The sequence below is a fragment of the Bubalus bubalis genome, chromosome 22 (assembly GCF_019923935.1).
Source record: "Bubalus bubalis isolate 160015118507 breed Murrah chromosome 22, NDDB_SH_1, whole genome shotgun sequence".
In the NCBI taxonomy this organism is placed as follows: Eukaryota; Metazoa; Chordata; class Mammalia; order Artiodactyla; family Bovidae; genus Bubalus; species Bubalus bubalis.
Genome location: NC_059178.1, coordinates 57,750,424 through 57,767,814, shown reverse-complemented (window position 1 = coordinate 57,767,814; position 17,391 = coordinate 57,750,424). Strand labels below are relative to the sequence as shown.

Here is a 17,391-nt window from a genome sequence, read left to right as displayed (position 1 = left end):
GGGAAGGGACGACGTTGTTGTATGGCAGACACCAGCACAGCATTGTAAAGCAATTATCCTCCAAATAAAAATTTTAAAAGTGAATTAAACAGCAAGTGAATATGAAATTATATGTTTTCTGAATGGTATGAACTATTGTATAGTTCAGAAAAAGGAAAGCTGTGTGAACGAGAATAGCTGCAATGGGAAAGTTGTGGTCACTTAACCAGTTGTATATACTAGTTCTAAGACCAGTGTGTAATCAGCTGTGCATATGCCTTCCTTCAAAATTACAGGTATTTCTGTGTATCTGCCAGGTGTCAGGCACTGAACTAGGTATGGGCAACAGTGATGAGTGAGCCAGACAAAAGCCTCCATCCTCCTGGATCCTGCAAGTGATTGATAAAATAGAGCATGAGGATTACGAAGTGCTGTGCAGGAAAATGCAGCCAGGGCTGGGGCCACGGTGTGGGGGGGACAGGGAAGGGCTGGGGGCCACAGTGTGGGGACAGGGAGGGGCTGGGGCCACGGTGTGGGGGGGACAGAGAGGGCCTGGGGGCCACATGTAGGGGGGACAGGGAAGGGCTGGGGGCACAGTGTTGGGGGACAGGGAGGGGCTGGGGCCATGCTGTGGGGACAGGGAGGGGCTGGGGCCACCATGTGGGGACGAGGAGCTGGGGCCACGTGTGGGGGGACAGGCTGGGGGCATGGTGTGGGGACAGGGAGGGGCTGGGGGCATGGTGTGGGGGGCCCAGGGAAGCGCTGGGGGCCATGGTGTGGGGACAGGGAGGGGCTGGGGGCATGGTGTGGGGGGCCCAGGGAAGGGCTGGGGGCTACGATGTGGGGACAGGGAGGGGCTGGGGCCACAGTGTGGGGCGGACAGGGAGGGCCGGGGGACAGGGAGGGCCTGTAGCCACGGTGTGGGGGGACAGGGAGGGGCTGGGGGCATGGTGTGGGGACAGGGAGGGGCTGGGGGCATGGTGTGGGGAACAGGGAGGGGCTGGGGCCACGGTGTTGGGGGAACAGGGCGGACTCTCTGGACGGGCAGCTTGGTGAAGGTCTGTGGAAGGCTGACATGAGCAGAGATAAAGGAATCTCATCAAGGTCTGGGAGACGAGCATTCCACAGGAGGCGGCTTTGAGTTTCTGAGACGGGGAACCGTCTTAGCAAGTCTGAGAGCCGGTCCTCAGGCCATGTGGCTAGGACTCAGGTGCATCCCTTGGAGGCTGTGGGGAGACGTGGCTGAGTGCAGTGGTGGCCGTGTCATCCTCAGCTTGTCACTAAGGTGTCTGTGTGGCTTTTCTACTTTACCCGTTACCTCTCCCTCTTCCACTCTGACCAGCTCCCCTGCACTTAGCTAACATCTGAGCATCCTCATGGCGTGAGGGCGTCAGTAGAGTGGACTGTGGGAAGAATCAAGACGCAGCAGCAGACCAGGCAGAGGACAACTGTGGTCGTCTGCTCAGGAAGTGCTGGTGCTTTGATCTGCGATGGTAGCGGTGGAAGTAGGGAGGGGAGGTTAGATTCTCAGTATGTTTTGAAGGTAGCCAACTGAATTTGCTGATGATGGGAATGAGAAGGAAAGAGGAATGAAGTTTGATTTCTAGTTTTTGGCTGCAGCAATCAAATGGAAGGACTTCCCAAGTGGCTTAATGATAAAGAACCCGCTTGCCAATGCAGGAGACCTGGGTTTGATCCCTGAGTCAGGAAGATCCCCTGGAGAAGGAAATGGCAACCCACTCCAATATTCTCGCCTGGGAAATCCCATGGACAAAGGAGCCTGGCAGGCTACAATCCATGGGATCACAAAGAGTCAGACACGACTGAGAAACTGAGCTCATACACACAACTGGATGCATGGTGGCAGTGTTCACTGAGAATAAAGACTGAGGAGTGTGTCTGGGGACAAAGGGCAACATTAAGCTTGGGTTATGTTATGTTCAGGGTGCTCCCTAGATGTTGCGTGCATGGGCAAGAAGGCTGTTGCAGGTGGGAGGAGTCTGGGCTCAGGAGCAGCCTGAAGTACTGCACGTACTTGAGAACAGGTATAATCACCAGGGGAACGCGTCCAGGTAGGATGGGAGAGTGCCAAGGACTGAGTGCTGGGGCTGAGACTCCGAGAAAGTCAGGAGTGGCCAGCAGAGTTCAAGGGGAACTGGGAGAGCCTGTTGTACTGGAAGCCACATTAACAAAGCATTTCAAGGAGCAGAGATCCACTGCTGGCGTCCCCAGAAGCATTGATGCTGTGAGCGATAGGAAGCCGGTGGTGATCTCAGTGCCAGTAGCCACCATCCTGTTTATCCCACAAGAATTCACCACGTCTTTGTGAAAGTGTCCTTAGGAACGGGTAAAGGTTGTGATGACTGATGTCTTCTGAATTATGGACTATGCTGGTCTTTCATCTTTTAAAGTCTATTTTGTATTTATTTCCCTGCAAATAACTCTTAAAGACAAAAAGGGTGCAAAAAACCGAAAGCTATTCTGGTTATTTTATTGATATTCCCTGGTTTGTATCTGGAGATTCTCCTATGTTATCGGTGCACGGTGGTACCTGGTGACCTGATAATAAGTAGTGATTTCATAGAAGGAGATACGGAGTTATGGCTTCCCAGATGTGTGGATACAGTGAGTGTGGGGCCAGGGGGAGGTGCTTCAGGAAACAGTCCACCCCCTAAAGCTGGTCTCCTTTGCTCACTGTGGTGTCTGGCATACCTTGGTGTCTGGCACATGGGGACACTCGGGATGTGTGTGTGGAGTCAGTTAACTTTGTGCGCGTGTGCTCAGTCATGTCCAACTCTTTGTGACCCCACAGACTGTAGCCTGCCAGGCTCCTCTTGGGATTTCCAAGGCAAGAAAACTGAAGTGGGCTGTCATTTCCTTTTCCAGGGGATCGTCCCAACCCAGGGATTAAACCCATGTCTCTTACATTGGCAGACAGATTCTTTACCACTGCACCACCTGAATTAACTTTTGTTTGTTCAATCATTAAGTCGTGTCCAGCTCTTTGCAATGCCATGGACTGCAGCATGCCAGGCTTCCCTGTCCTTCACTGTCTCCTAGGACTTGCTCAAACTCATGTCCATCGAGTCAGTGATGCCATCCAGCCATCTCATCCTCTCTCGTCCCCTTCTCCTCCTGCCTTCAATCTTTCCCAGCATCAGGATCTTTTCCAGTGAGTCAGCTCTTTGCATCATATGGCCAAAGGATTGGAGCTTCAGCTTCAACATCAGTCCTTCCAGTGAATATTCAGGGTTTATTTCCTTTAGGATGGACTGGTTTGATTTTCTTGCTGTCCAAGGGACTCTCAAGAGTCTTCTCCAGCACCACAGTTTGAAAGCATCACTTCTTCCCATATCCTTAACAGGACCCAAAAGTTAAGGAACTCATGAGTGAAGTCACCCACACGGAAGAAACAGTCTGTGAATTTGCATAATTTCTGGGTGTAGTCATTTTGTGTCTCCCACATTGTTGCTTCTGTACCTCTCAGGCTGTGCCCAAGACTAAAAAGACTGTTTGAGGATTAACAAGCCATGTTTGTTACCGTCACAACCTTGGAATTGCATGAGGAAGCTTCAGGTTGGCTTTCAGACTGAGCTAGCTTGTACCTCCAGGGCAGCTTCCCACATCTGAGTGGATTCTAGTATCCCGTGTCCCAGTGGAAGACTTAAATAAGTGTGGAAATGCATACAAGATGTAATGTTATTAGTCATTTAAACAGTCATATTAAGGAAAGATAGTCAATGACATTGCAAAGTATTTAATAAAAATGCTGGATAATATTTATTGGTTATATTAACACACACATTAACACACTTATTTTTCAAAAATTATATGAGATAAGTACACTGTTTTCCCAAGTTCACATAGCAATGCTAGGCAGTACTGTCTCTGTATATATTATAGTCTCCTTCTTTAATCTAACAAAACTGTATGCCTTAGGTAATGACCATGATCTTCTTTTAAAAATTATTCATACATATATGTATATGTCTGGAGGAGGGCATGGAAACCCACTCCAGTATTCTTGCCTGGAGAATCCCATGGACAGAGGAGCCTGGCAGGCTACAGTCCATGGCATTACACAGAGTTGGACACGACTGAATTGGCTTAGCACGCATGCATGCACATGTATGTATATATCCAGTCTTCTCTAGATGCTGAGATTATGGGTGATTTAGGTGATTTTTATTTTCTTTCTTGTGCTTTCCAGTATTTTTATACTGTAGATGGATAGGTTTTGCAAGTAGTAGAGAAAAAATTAAGTAAATTTCTTTAGCACTAGATATGTCTAAATGGTAGGAGTCCACCTTCTACAGCCTTTGTGCCTCTGTGCCTTCTGTTGGTGGGAGAGATGAAGAACAGCCTGTAGTCAGTCAGGTAAGGGAGGACCCTCTTGTTCTGTAACTGGGCACTTGTGGGTGATTGGCTCAGGGCAGGGTGGATTTGATCTAAGAAGGTTTTTCCCCTGCAGAAGTGTTTAGGATGATGTGAGCAAGCACCTCCTCTTCTTTGTCTGAGAGCCCTCTTCCCCATCCCGAGAGTCCGTGTCTGTGACCAGCTGCCCCCGCCAGTCCTCGGTCCCTGCGTGGTGGCTGTCCTGGGTTGCACCAGTTAAAGCAGCTGGGCTGCTGAGATTCCACAGGAGGCTCTGTCCGCTCTGCCCCCTGTAGAACTGGGCTCTTTCTTCTTTGCCTCTGTTGTTCCCTGTTAGTCATATGTCCCCATGGCACCACCTTGAGCAGGTCTCTCCTACACACATTTGCATTGCTTTTTCTTCCTTCTAGAAAGTGAGTTTGTCCAGAGGCAGGGGATCTGCTTGACTGGACGTTGCTGTACTTGCCAGGCATACAGAGCACTTTTCAGAGATGATTTGTCTTGGATGTAGTAAGTCCATGATTAGACAAAAGAAGTCAAACTTGAAGGTATATGAATAAGTTGAAAATAGATTGGCTAAATATTGAGAGTCTGCCTGCAGTACAGGAGACCTGGGTTTGATTCCTGGGTTGGAAAGATATCCAGGAGTAGGAAATGCCAACCCATGCCAGTATTCTTGCCTGTAGAAAGCCATGGACAGAAGAACCCGGCGGGCTACAGTCCACGGGGTCACACAGAGTCAGACACAACTGAGAAACTAACACTTTCACTTTTGAAGATTGAGAAGAGTTTTATGGCAAAGCAAAGAGGACATTCTTGAAGGATACAAATGTGTGCCTAATGCTTTGGTTGCCATGTGAATAACTTAGAAATGAACATCTTACTGTTTGAGAAAGTTTTTCTGTACTTTCAAGTAGGAAACTGAATACAAATGAATTGCTTCATTTAGGAACAAGTTACACTCCCACACTGTGGCTGCCAGAATAGCCTTTTTGGTTAAGTAAACCAGCCACTTCCTTTTAACTCATTTGCCTGGAGGAAAATATTCATTTTTCTCTCTCTTCTTCAAACAGCATCCTGGTGGGGAGGAAGTCTTAAGGGAACAAGCTGGAGGTGATGCTACTGAAAACTTTGAGGATGTTGGACACTCTACAGATGCTCGAGAATTGTCCAAAACGTTCATCATTGGGGAGCTGCACCCGGTAAGTACCTTTTGGTGGTGGGGGGAGGGGCTTGTTTCTCTTTAAGGCTATGGCTTGACCTTACTCAAACCTTTAGACTTGCATATTACAAAGTGTAACAAGGAATAAAGCAAAAAGCAATTCCTCCTGACTTCAGAACACCATTTCATCAAAAAGTAAACTGACCAGAAACTTCTTTGCACTCCCTGGTTGCATTTTTCATGAGCACTCAGAACCCTCTCCTCCAGGGTCATGTCCTGGTGACGGTACATCCCAGACTCTGAAGTCCCCTGAGCAGCGGGTTTTAGAAGGTGGGGTGTTGGCCCAGAGCAGTGTTATTTTTAATTTTTTCTTTTTTGACCAAAATATCTTTCTTAAGAAGCTCGCTTCTTTTTTTCTTTCTTTCTTTATATTTATTTTTAAAAAATTTTAATAAATAAAAGTTTTAAAAATAATGAAAAATTAAAATTAAATTTTGAAAAATAAATATATAAAAAGAAACTCCTTTCTACTTTTGTTAGTTTGAGGATATTTTAATTCTAAAATGTGATTTAGAAATTTTTTAAAAGATCAGCTGTTAAATGAATAAACCCTGCCTCCTGTAAAACCCACACGCAGTCCTCATCCTTCTCACTCTACCCGAGACCTTTGAGAACATCTCCCTTGGTGCTAGTCCATGGACTGACTTTGGAAAAACAGAGGCTTATTTCAGCTTTTCTATAACCCCAGGGGTGTAATAGGAGTTGAGGCCCTTGTGCAGCATTTTGAAATGTGCACATGTGACTGCGCTCATCCGTCAGCCAGCGTTGCCAGGAACTTTGGAGATGTGCAGACCTGGAGCGTGGAGCAGGCAGCCGGGGACCCCGCACCTCTGCGAGGGCGTAGATCTCCCCTCTGAGCCGGTGCTGGCCTGTCTCCTCCCCCGTCTCTGGACACGGTACCAGTGGCCCACCTGAAGGGGTGGAGGTACTGCTAGAAGTGGGCCCCAATGAGGAAATAACATAGCAAAGGGCCTCGACCCCAGGGAGCACACTGAGAAACCCTATAAAAAACACCCCGCGAGAATGTGTGTTGTGTCTGGTTGCTGCTTCTCGTAATGGCCGCTGTTGAAGGAGGGTTGAAGCAGGCTCTCTGGGGAGGGCCTGGAGCTGTCTTGGAGTGGTTTCCATGTGAGTGGGGAGGTGGGGTTTTGGGTGGAGGAGATGGTACTTTGAGAAAGGCAGCTTCATTTCCAGAAAAGTTTATTCATCCACATGTTTTCATCTTGATCTTCTTATTTTACTGAAGTGATGTAGTTTTATGGTAAGTGGAGAGGCCTGCCCTTTAAATGTTCCCTCCTGTCCTTTTTCTTTCCCTTCCAAAGCTTCTGGGGTTGGAGCAGGTGAGTTTTCAGGCTGTGGCTGTAGCGTGTTTGCCTCACCTGTAATCAGCCCTTGTTGTTGAGTTGCTAAGTGATGTCCAGCCCTTTGCGACCCTGTGGACTTGCAGCCCGCCAGGCTCCTCTGTCCATGGGATTTCCAGGCAGGAATACTGGAGCGGGCTGCAATTTCCTTCCCAGGGTGTCTTCCCGACCCAGGGATCAAATCTTCATCTCCTGCATTGGCAGGCGGGTTCTTTACCACTGAGCCAATCACCCTTTTAATGCACTTTATTTTAGATGGAAGTTTGAGTAGATTATGACCCTACAATTGAGAGACTGCAGGAATTCACTGAGTATACCACACAGATTGCACACCCATACACGTATATACACACACCTGAAAGGGAGTTTCAGAGGACAGAAAGGGAAAATCTAATTAGATCTCAGCTGCTCCCTGAATTACAGATCAGAATCTGAGTCTAATAAATGTATATACAGATCAGCATATAAATATGACTATCACAAATGCTATTTTAAATTTGGGAACTCTAGATCACAATACGTCTAAGCACTTTAAATTGTTGCAGTTGGATGGATCAAACTGGGTATTTAATAACTTGGGTAGAACCTAAAATGCTAATTATTGAATAGCAGTTTTTTAAATGTCAGTAAAAGCAAACACTTCAGAAATGGTAGTTTTGTAGATGTTTTTCCATTTGTAATGGGCTTTGTTTTTTTTTATTGCAGGATGACAGATCAAAGATATCCAAGCCTTCGGTACGTGTGACCATTCTCTGGTATCTCGGTGGCTACATTATCTTCGTTGTATTTCATACCTGTCAAATTGGAGGGCAAAGGTCATTTACTTAACTGAGACCAGCACAGGTCTTTCTAAGTTAGATGAATATGTACCCTGTTGGCTCCAGCAAAATTTTTTGTCTGTTTAGATCCATCAGTATATTTTATTAGGATAGCTTTAGGTTCTCCTTGTAAGATTGTCAATACTTAAAATAACATTTCCATCATCATTATCAGCAGATAACTTTTGAAGGGCTACTTCTACTTTTTATTTACATAAGTAGCATTGTGCTTCTGAACTGAAACATTTGACAAAAGTCTTCTTTTCAGAGAACTTAAAATCTCAGTAGAGTCTTCATACTTAAACCTTTAAGGTGTCTGTCAATGTCTTCTTCATCTCCACATCTCTGGGACATAGTAGGTGTTCAATAAATATTTACTGGTTGAATTTAATGCTAATTAAATAACTTTTTGATGCATTTTTCCTTAGGAAAGGAAAATAATTCCAGTAATGTTCCTTTTATGCCCAGGCTCACCCCCCCTTCTCTCTGAACTGATCAGCGCATTTGTATGACCTAGTACCTTCTTTGAGGCTCCCTTTTGGACTGCTGAAAGTCTCTGGTGCTTAAAGTCTTTTGCTTTTTCTTCAAAGTCTGTCAGGGAAGAAGTGTAATTTCTCCTGTTAGGTGTTCGGTATGTTATCTTGGCACATATCGTTCAGCTATAGTAAAATGAGGATTTGATAAGGCTCATCACCTGAGCTTAGAACTGATATAGAGCCAACCATGTCCTGAACCACGATTCCTGCCAGCAGAAAGCACCAGTCAGAGCTAAGGTCTCCCACACAATCGCTTTACTCCCGAGAGACACACTCTTTGCTCCTCTAGAACATACATGGCTTTGCTTACTGCAGAGCAGAACTGGGGGAGTGCGGGGCTGGAACTTGCTAGTTTTCAAGGCCAGAAGCAAACACATGGACGCTTTTCTAGGTTTATCTTTCTTGTGCTTGTAGCTCACTAGGAGAAGAGAGTTCTTTGTTGTGTCTGTATAACTATCCATCTGTTTCCAGGCTGATAAACATACACTGTGGTCTGAATTTTTGAAATGCTGCCTGCTTAAGCTGAATTGTGAAATAAGATGTACCAACAAGTATTAGCTTGAACCTGCCAGAGGGAAACAAATTGAGTTACCAAGTTAAGCTATTTGTGTTAATAAATACAGAGACAGTGCAGAGCAAATCTATCCAGATCTATCAATTTGACATGGAGGATATCAGTAATGGCAGTACCTACTGATAGGTTTCTGTGGTTGCCGTCTTAAAAGCTTTGCTATGTAAGTGAGTTGATTTGATTCTCAAGGTATCATAGGGGAGCTCCTGGACCTACCAGAGGAAGTGTAAAGAATGAAACTCCACCTTGTTCCAAGCTTTGACTTTGTTCAAGGTCACACACTGTAGAACCACTGCTGGGACCGTTTAAGGCGTAGTGCTCGTGAGTCTCTCAAGCCTCTGTAGGCTCTGACCTTTGCATAAAAGGCATCACTCCATCAGCAGTATCTTTAGGGAAGCCTTCCAGTGAAGGAATGGACTTAGTCAGATGAACTTATAAATGATTTGGATGAGCTTTGCATGAGAGCTTATCACGTGTTGATTTCATCACTCCCCTTTTCCTACCTGAAGCTAAACCCGTCAAGTTCACTGTGTGAACAGGAGGCACGTGGCTTTCCCCCGTCTTTCTTGACAGATTTGTCAGTTCCATTCTAAAACCCAACTGGGGCCCAATGCTAAGTGGTGATTCAAACTTGTCTTAACGCTGAAGCATCCCTGGGTCATTATCTAACAGATAATAAGCAATCAAAAAATGCATATCGTCTTTTACAGTGCAGCTCTTTGGAGGATCTTTGTTGTTGCTGGTGCTCACCACACCCGAGTAGTGCATTCCACTCATGGTAGCAACGAAGGTGGAGGAAGGCAGGCCAGCGAGTTTCCATGCAGAGTTGTTAGCACGTTTGGTGCAATGCATGTGCTGGGCGTGACAAAATAACCTCTGTTCACTGTTTCAGGCTTAGCTTTCTAGTGTGCCAATAACACTTCACCTTAAATGGACTATTACATTTGTTTCAGAACTGATTATGTCTTTGTATGTCTCTAATAGCTAAATAATGTTTTCACATTGTCCAGTTATCTCTTGTAATCCTTGTTCATTTTACTTGCCTATACAAAATGTAAAAACTAATCTTGCAGTAGTTATGAATACTTTTGTAGTCTCTTGAGATTTAATGTTGCTTCAAAAGATAATGATTGTGAAGTTTTCTATTTGAATGACTGTGTTTTTCCCTCCTCCTGTGTCAGGAATCTTAAAGGCCATGTCTCCAGGTTGGTGGGTGTCATAACTGCTTTGCCTGATTTTCCCCTGGAAGGTTTCTGCCTTTTACGGGAATGTCTTTAATGCGCTTTGCTGTGTGTAGCATTGCCTTGCTGCAGATCACTGAACGTTCGCTAATGCTTTTTTATCTTGTGCTTTGGGAAACTACAGCTGCATTATTTCCATCTACCCTCCTGTGAGGCACTAATGCTTTGCTGGTGTGGAGCTTCAGGAGTGCTTCTTAACAACTTTTCAAGCCCGAAAAAGCTTACATCCTACTTGGCCTTGGTTACCCCATTGTTTGGGGCAGACTGTGTCTTCCCAGAGCCATCTGCAGCTCATTTTCATGGTACTGATAAGAAGGACCTCTCTCAGAAGGTGTTGGAAGGTAAACCAGGAGGCAGCTGTGAATGCCCCTGGCATCTGAGGATTTCTTGGTGGGTGACGGTGTGATGTCAGCCTGCGAGGCTGCCAGTTTGTTTGTTTTTTTAAAAAAAAAAAAAAACCTGCCAGAGTTAAAGAGGACCAGGAAAGGTGGTCCAGACTGTTACAATTTAAATGCCACTTTTTTTTTTTGACACTTTTTTTAATATAATCTGGGTACACTTTTACTTCTATGAGATTTGATGAAATAACTGATGTTTTATTGAACATTTCATTCCTGCTTTTGAAGAATGAAACTGGTCCCCTTAAAGATAATGATACATTTTTTGTATGTATAAGTGATACCTGTGTTCAGTTTCTACATTAAGCATTTAAATGTCTGTCATGTACAGAATTAGGTAGCCTATTAATTTTTAACATTTTCTTGCAAATTTTCGAGGTTATGTTTGTAAGTAATTTAAATAGAGACCCTTCTTAAATTTTTTTTTCTTCTGAAAAAATGGTGAGTTTGGGTATATTAGTGAAGATTATGATATCATTTTCCCTTCAGACTTTTTTTTTTTGAAGAATGCATTGAATAAGACTAATGAATTGAATAAACTGTTGTGATCTTATTTTAAAGCAGGTTATAGTCAATTGAATGAACGTTCAGATATTCCCTTTAACTTACCTTTTCTTGTGTTTCAGGAAAGTATTATTACTACCATTGATTCAAATCCCAGGTATGTGGTAGTTTTCTTTAAAAGTATGACCGATCAGAAGGCTCCTAGAATCAGAGTTGGGCTAGAGGGTCTCTCCCCACACCCGAGGCATCTCTGTTGCTTGAGCTCCCACCATGCTCCTCTCTGTGGACAGGTCGGGGTCCTCTCCACTTAGCACCCAGACTACCCAGGGCCTTCCTTCCTAAACTGTCAGATGGCTCAGACATTTCAGACAACCCCACATCTCACCCTGCTGCCACACCTCCCTGGAGGAGCAGAGCAAACGGAGGAGGCTCCTTCTCCCCACTGTGGGCTGGACAACCTTTCTATCTTGAGGCGAACATTCCATATCCTTCCTCATTTGATATGTGGCCAGTTTCTTAAATTGTCATGATTATATCTCCCTAAGCATGGTTCGGTTTTCCCCTTGTCCCTTTTCTAGTCTGTCCTGAAATTGAACCCAGTGATCCAAGTAATAGCTTGAGTCACTTGTTCTAGGCACTTGATTTCTTCATATAGTTTAAGATCATATTGATAGCTCCCAGGTGGCTCAGTGGTAAAGAATCTGCCTCCCAAAGAAGGAGATTCAGGTTCGATCCCTGGGTCGGTAAGATCCCCTGGAGGAGGAAATGGTAACCCACTGCAGTATTCTTGCCTGGGAAATCCCATGGACAGAGGAGTCTGGTGGGCTGCAGTCCGCGGGGTTGCAGAGTCAGATGCGACCTAGCACGCACAAGATCATCCTGACGTTTTTGGCTGTTCTACCATCCTGACTTATGCACTGCTATCAAATACAATTTTTGGACCCAAGCTCGAAGCCACACACTCCTGCCTGTTATATTCCGCCCTAAGTTTGCTGCCCCCAGGCTGCTCATATTCTGGTACATTCCCCACAGTATTTCCTCTTGCTTTTCCCTGAAATGTCCGTCTCCTCCTAAATGGAAACTGAAAACCTACCAAATTACACTCGTAATCCTTTTGCAATTTAAATCTTGATTTCAAACTTGCTGTTTGTGAAGAGTATTAAAGGACAGGAAGTTTATGACAGAAACCATCACGTGTGTGTCAGCTGTTACCTGCTCTTTCTCCAGATTCTAAAAGTTCATATCTGTATTAATGATCTTTCCAGCCCTGCCCCTGATTAATCTGTCATTTATAGTATATCAATGTGTTGGGACTGAACAGTATATAAATTAGGATTTTTGTGAATTCACATCTATGGACTGCAGATTCAGTCATTTGGGCATGCTATTTCTTAACATGTTAAACCTACTGCACACAAGTAGCGATTGGATTTTCTAACCAGAATCACAGAATGTTGAGCTGTGGTGCTGGTAGCAACCTTAGTAACCGTGTGCTTCACATCCCTTAGCTTTGCAGCTTGGGGCACACGATTTGCCCTTGGCTGTGGAGCCTGCTGATGGCTTTCTTTAAATGAGAAACCTGCTCTTCTGCTTCGCAGTTCAGTGCCATTGTTAACTTATGGGTGTACCTAGATCAATACCTGTTTACTTTTCTGAACTTGTGATATGAAACCCAGAATTGATGTCCTTTGGATAAGTCACTAGTCCTTGGTGGCATTTGTTGAGGGAGTGATTCATAGCTGTTTGTATAAAATCATAGAAATAGATCTAAGTGGGACTGGAAGGGCATTCAGTTTCTTATAAGGCTGGAAGGGTGGAGCAGTTGTCCTGGTATACCAGGACATGTGTTATACCAGGACATATGTTGTACTCACTTCTCTTTTAACAATTTAGAGTGAGCTTTTCATCCAGAAAGGTTAGAGGGGTAATAGAACACTCCGTGGTGACTGTCATGGTAAGGAGATGGAGCAGAGTTTTGAGTCTCCTGCGTGGAACATCACGCAAGCGTCATTGCTCTTTCTTTCCAGCTGGTGGACCAACTGGCTGATCCCAGCTATCTCAGCGCTGGTTGTAGCCCTGATATATCACCTCTACACTTCGGAAAACTAAACACATTCTCAGAAGCCAATGGAAGAAAAGACTGCTTTGGTCCGGGGGAAAGAAGCCACCACTCTTAACTTCGACTGACAAACCCTTCACCTGAAAATAATCTGAATACACCTATTTTCCTTTCCTCCTACATTAGACACAAAACAAACCATAACTGTTCCATTCTTTCAACTATTGAACTTCTAAAGTGTGCCTTCTTATTCACCAACTTTGTTTTGCTGTTCCATCACTACATCATTTGCTTATTGTGGACATGATCTTTTAAAACATACCACCATGCTGAGCTGTCTGTTGGGTATATAATTGTCTTTAATGTTTAGAATCTGATTACTTGACGGTCATTTAATGCGCTCATCTTTCAGACCCAAGTTGTCCGAGGTAAGGAGAGGTGTCCTTGGGTCGTTTCTTGTGCTGCTTCATCTAATTGAATCATCAGATTTTGCATGTTTCTAGTGTAGGTTTTTTTTTTTTAAGAAGGCCCAGAAATAATAGCTTAAAGATTTCTAATAATTGTTCTACAAAAAAAACAATTGGATAGATGATAAAAAGAGCAAGTGGCCCACAAGACCTAGAAAAAATACTCTATCTCGTCTTTGATTAAAAACACCAGCAATGTCAACAAGAAGCCTAAGAACCATGAGAGAACATTGCTGCTGTCCCATCTCTGAGCTTAAACAGTTTGCACAAAGGTTTTGATTGCACAGAGATTCTCAGCTAACAGTTTCTCAGGTTTTACCGACTCTCCTTCAGAAGTGAAAACTGCTTTTCTGCCCCCATAAGGAAATCTTGATTCCTGAGTCTGGGTTTTTTTGTTTGTTTGTTTGTTTTTGGGTGGGGGGGCGGGAATCTAATCAGCATTTATAGAATATTTTCTTCTACTACACCAAAATACACATTTTTAAGCTCAGACGAAAGTTTGATTGAGGTAGACAAGATTGTGGGTCACAATTCAAAGAGAAGAAATCCTACAAAGCATTTTCTCAGACTGCAAATCAATGGAGCTAGGCAGTAATGGAAAAAAGAAAAAAAGCTGGAAATATCAAAATATTTGCAGGTGGATCTACACACTGCCAAATAGCATGTGGGTCAGAGAGGCCCAGACAGTTTTTAAAATGTCTTGAACTAGTGATTCACTAATTTGTACAAACACACACTTGAGATGATGGGACATTCGGAGTCTTGATTTTTGAAGAAATTTAGCTCTGGTGACAGGCCCCGGGGAACTCTGGTGTGACTCTGATTCAACCATCCCATTCTTGTTTATTCTCTACCCTGTGCTTTTTTTTCCCTCTCAAAAGACTTGAGAGATGAATTTATAGACTCGAAATACATCATAGTTAGTGATGATTGTCTGTTGGCGTGCTAGCCGACTGACGAGCCATGGCATTCATCAGAAATATCTAAAGCACATTCTTTAGATATGTTTAAATTTCAGAACATACGTAGATTTTTATAATCAATGACATGTACCACCCTCTGCCTCTTTTGTGACTGGAGGTTAGAGTGAGTGTTGGAGGGCGGTGGGGGAGGTGTCTGTATCACATGGGAAAATGCCTGGCAAAGGACTCCTTTGTTCAGATTTTAATAAACATGTTCCTGGAACAAAACTCATGCCTCTCGTGATGGACTTGAAGCGCCCGCCCTCCCTCTGCATGTTGGTGCATCCACAGACAAGCCAGCAGGCTCTGCCGTAACGTGCCGTCATTACTGTATAGTCACAAATAGGTCAGCTAAATAAAAGTAACCGTGGACCTTCACCCTGCTTTTTGATGCTACCTATCAAGGGTTTCCATGCTGAGTCCCCCAGTTTTTCCTCTGGGATAGTGGAGCAATTGGTTCACGGCTCCAGATGTGGTTTTCAGCATGATCATGAATGGTGTGTCTGGAAATAAACAGTATAACCAAAGCGATTGAGGCAGGACCCCCATCCCCGGCCCCCAGCCCCATAGTTGGTTCCTGTGAAGCTTGAAATGACCACCAAACTCACACTCAGTGAATTATTTGTATGTCCCTCATCTGGATCGCTTAGAGAGAAGCTTGCTTTAAATGAGGATGAGGATGCGATACTTGGAATGGGAAATCCGGGCAGAGTGACTGTGATCGCAGTATTTACCGTTAAAAGCCGTGTCCTGTCCGTGTGCAGAGCCTGTGAAGCTGGGTCGCCCCAGCCTCCAGACGCCTCTTTCTGCTCTGCCCTGGCTGCTGTGTCTTCACTGTCACCTTATCTGGAAGCCCAGTTTGGTTTGGCTCCATATCAGGGTGGGGAGCTCTGGGGCCGGGGGTAGTCCACAGTCGCCCTTAGAGATCAGGGTCCACTCCTGTGCCACCAGCATTAGCAAAGACAAGCTTTCATATCACCCCTGCCCTCCGCGAGCCTGATCACAGCCCTGGGAGGAGTGGGCGTGGAAGAGAAGACGTGATGGCAGGCATCGGGCTGGATTTCCCCGTCTGCTGTGTCCAGCTGCCGGAAGGGTGGACTGACTGGGGGGAGGGCAACCGGAGAGGAAGCTGTTTTATGCAGGAAGCCTGTCCTCAATCTCTAGAAACTGTAGAAAGCGATTCAAGGGATTCCCATGGGGACTGGAGGAGGGGCGGGGGGCTCACCTGCAGTCATGTTTTGTAATCAACAGCTGTTTGAGAACCTGAAAGATCTCGCAGTCATTCTCTAAATTCTAAGACATAAATCACAGTCTTAATTTGTTTTTTTGAAAGTCAAACATGAACCTTTCCATCAAGATAGAAAATGAATCCAAGTTGTGGGTGGCAATGATCATCTCTCAAGGAAAGTCCTAAAAAAATGGAGAAATAGGTAACCTTGCATTTTGCTTCTGTCCACTGTTGCCTCATGCCTAAGTATCTTCCTAGTTATTCCACTTTCCTAGTGAGGTTGATGATGCAAAGAACGCTTAAGTCGTGATAATCACCCCTGTGAACTTTGAAGGCAGAATTTCTTAAATAAAGGTTAGCTGTTAAGGAGGGTGAACGGGCAGCAGGTCTTTCTGAGCCCATGGCCAGTTTCTGCACCAGGTGGTATTTGGCTTTTCCAACTAAAGTTGGCTCAAGGATTCAGGTTGGCGGTGAAACAGTTATACTTTTGGGGTAGGGCTGTGAGTGGACTGCACCATTCCCTTAAAGAAAGAAACAAGTGAGACAAAAAAAATTTTTTTGACAGTTTCATTTTTTTTTAGTTCTGTTACTGCAAAAATGCTAAAATTAATGGTGAATGCATGCTGTGCATTTATCTATAGGTTCAATACATAGACAATAAAAATATTCAGTCAAGGGGAAGTACAATTAATTTTTTTTTTAACTTTACAGTATTGTATTGGTTTTGCCATACATCAACATGAATCTGCCATGGGTGTACACGTGTTCCCCATCCTGAACCCCCCTCCCACCTCCCTCCCCATACCACCCCTCTGGGTCATCCCAGTGCACCAATCCCAAGGCTGCTTGGAGACAAAATTTTAAAACACTTATTTATATTTATTTATTTGGCTGCAACAAATCTTAGTTGGAGTTTGTGGGATATAGTTCCCTGACCAGGGATTAAACCCAGGCCCCCTGTATTGGAAGCTCAGAGTCCTAGCCAATGGACCACCAGAGAAGTCCCCAGGTGAAACAAGCTTGCTTATATCTGCAGCTAACATCCTCCAAAAAAAGGATACAAAAGGTACAACTGCAAAAATTGTTTACCTTCAAATAATTTAAGAAACCATTAAAATGACATTTTAGATAAGAAAATTCTATTTTTTTAAATATGCTTAGAGCCATGGAGGAATTGTGGTAATAACTGAACAATTAGAAAAGTTCTGGTAGAAAGAATTTAAAATTCACATGATATGTCTAAGTAACATTGATCCTGTGGTGAACATTCAATCACTTTGAAAACTCTTGTTTCATTGTCCTTATATTTTATTCCTAACTGAATTTATTTCACCTTTATGATTATGCTTGTCATGTGATAGCTCTTCAGGAAGAAGTCATCTGAGAATTGTCAGATGGACATATTTAATACAAGTCATAGCATTGCTCTCACATTCACTTTCTCAGTTAACCAGTTCAAGAACACAGTACAAGGTTCATAATTATTTTGGAAGAAAACATAGGCATAGTTCTTGATGATTTTGGAGTAGGTGATCATTTCTTAGATAGTGATACCAAAACCACAAACTACAAAAGAAGAAATAAACTGAATTTCTTCAGAATTAACAACTCTGTGTTTTAAAGGACCCCATCAAGCAAATGAAAAGACTACACACAGAATGGGGGAGAATA

General features: G+C 44.1%; 1 protein-coding gene across 5 annotated transcripts in view; it reads left to right on the top strand.

Annotated features, from left to right (window-relative positions):
• LOC102399486 (cytochrome b5) overlaps positions 1-17,391 on the top strand; it is a 47,202-nt gene that overhangs the window by 19,106 nt on the left and 10,705 nt on the right. Inside the window, exons 2-5 of one of the 5 annotated variants that reach the window (XM_006064651.4) lie at positions 5,427-5,555; positions 7,642-7,671; positions 11,127-11,161; positions 13,032-14,720. In XM_006064651.4, the coding sequence (XP_006064713.1) occupies positions 5,427-5,555; positions 7,642-7,671; positions 11,127-11,161; positions 13,032-13,113 (276 nt within the window). In that variant the 3' untranslated portion in view covers positions 13,114-14,720. Of the gene's footprint in view, positions 1-5,426; positions 5,556-7,641; positions 7,672-9,571; positions 10,148-10,226; positions 11,061-11,126; positions 11,162-13,031; positions 14,721-17,391 lie in introns of those variants that run through there. The other 4 variants (XM_044934806.2, XM_044934803.2, XM_044934804.2 and 1 more) reach the window with 4 other exon arrangements.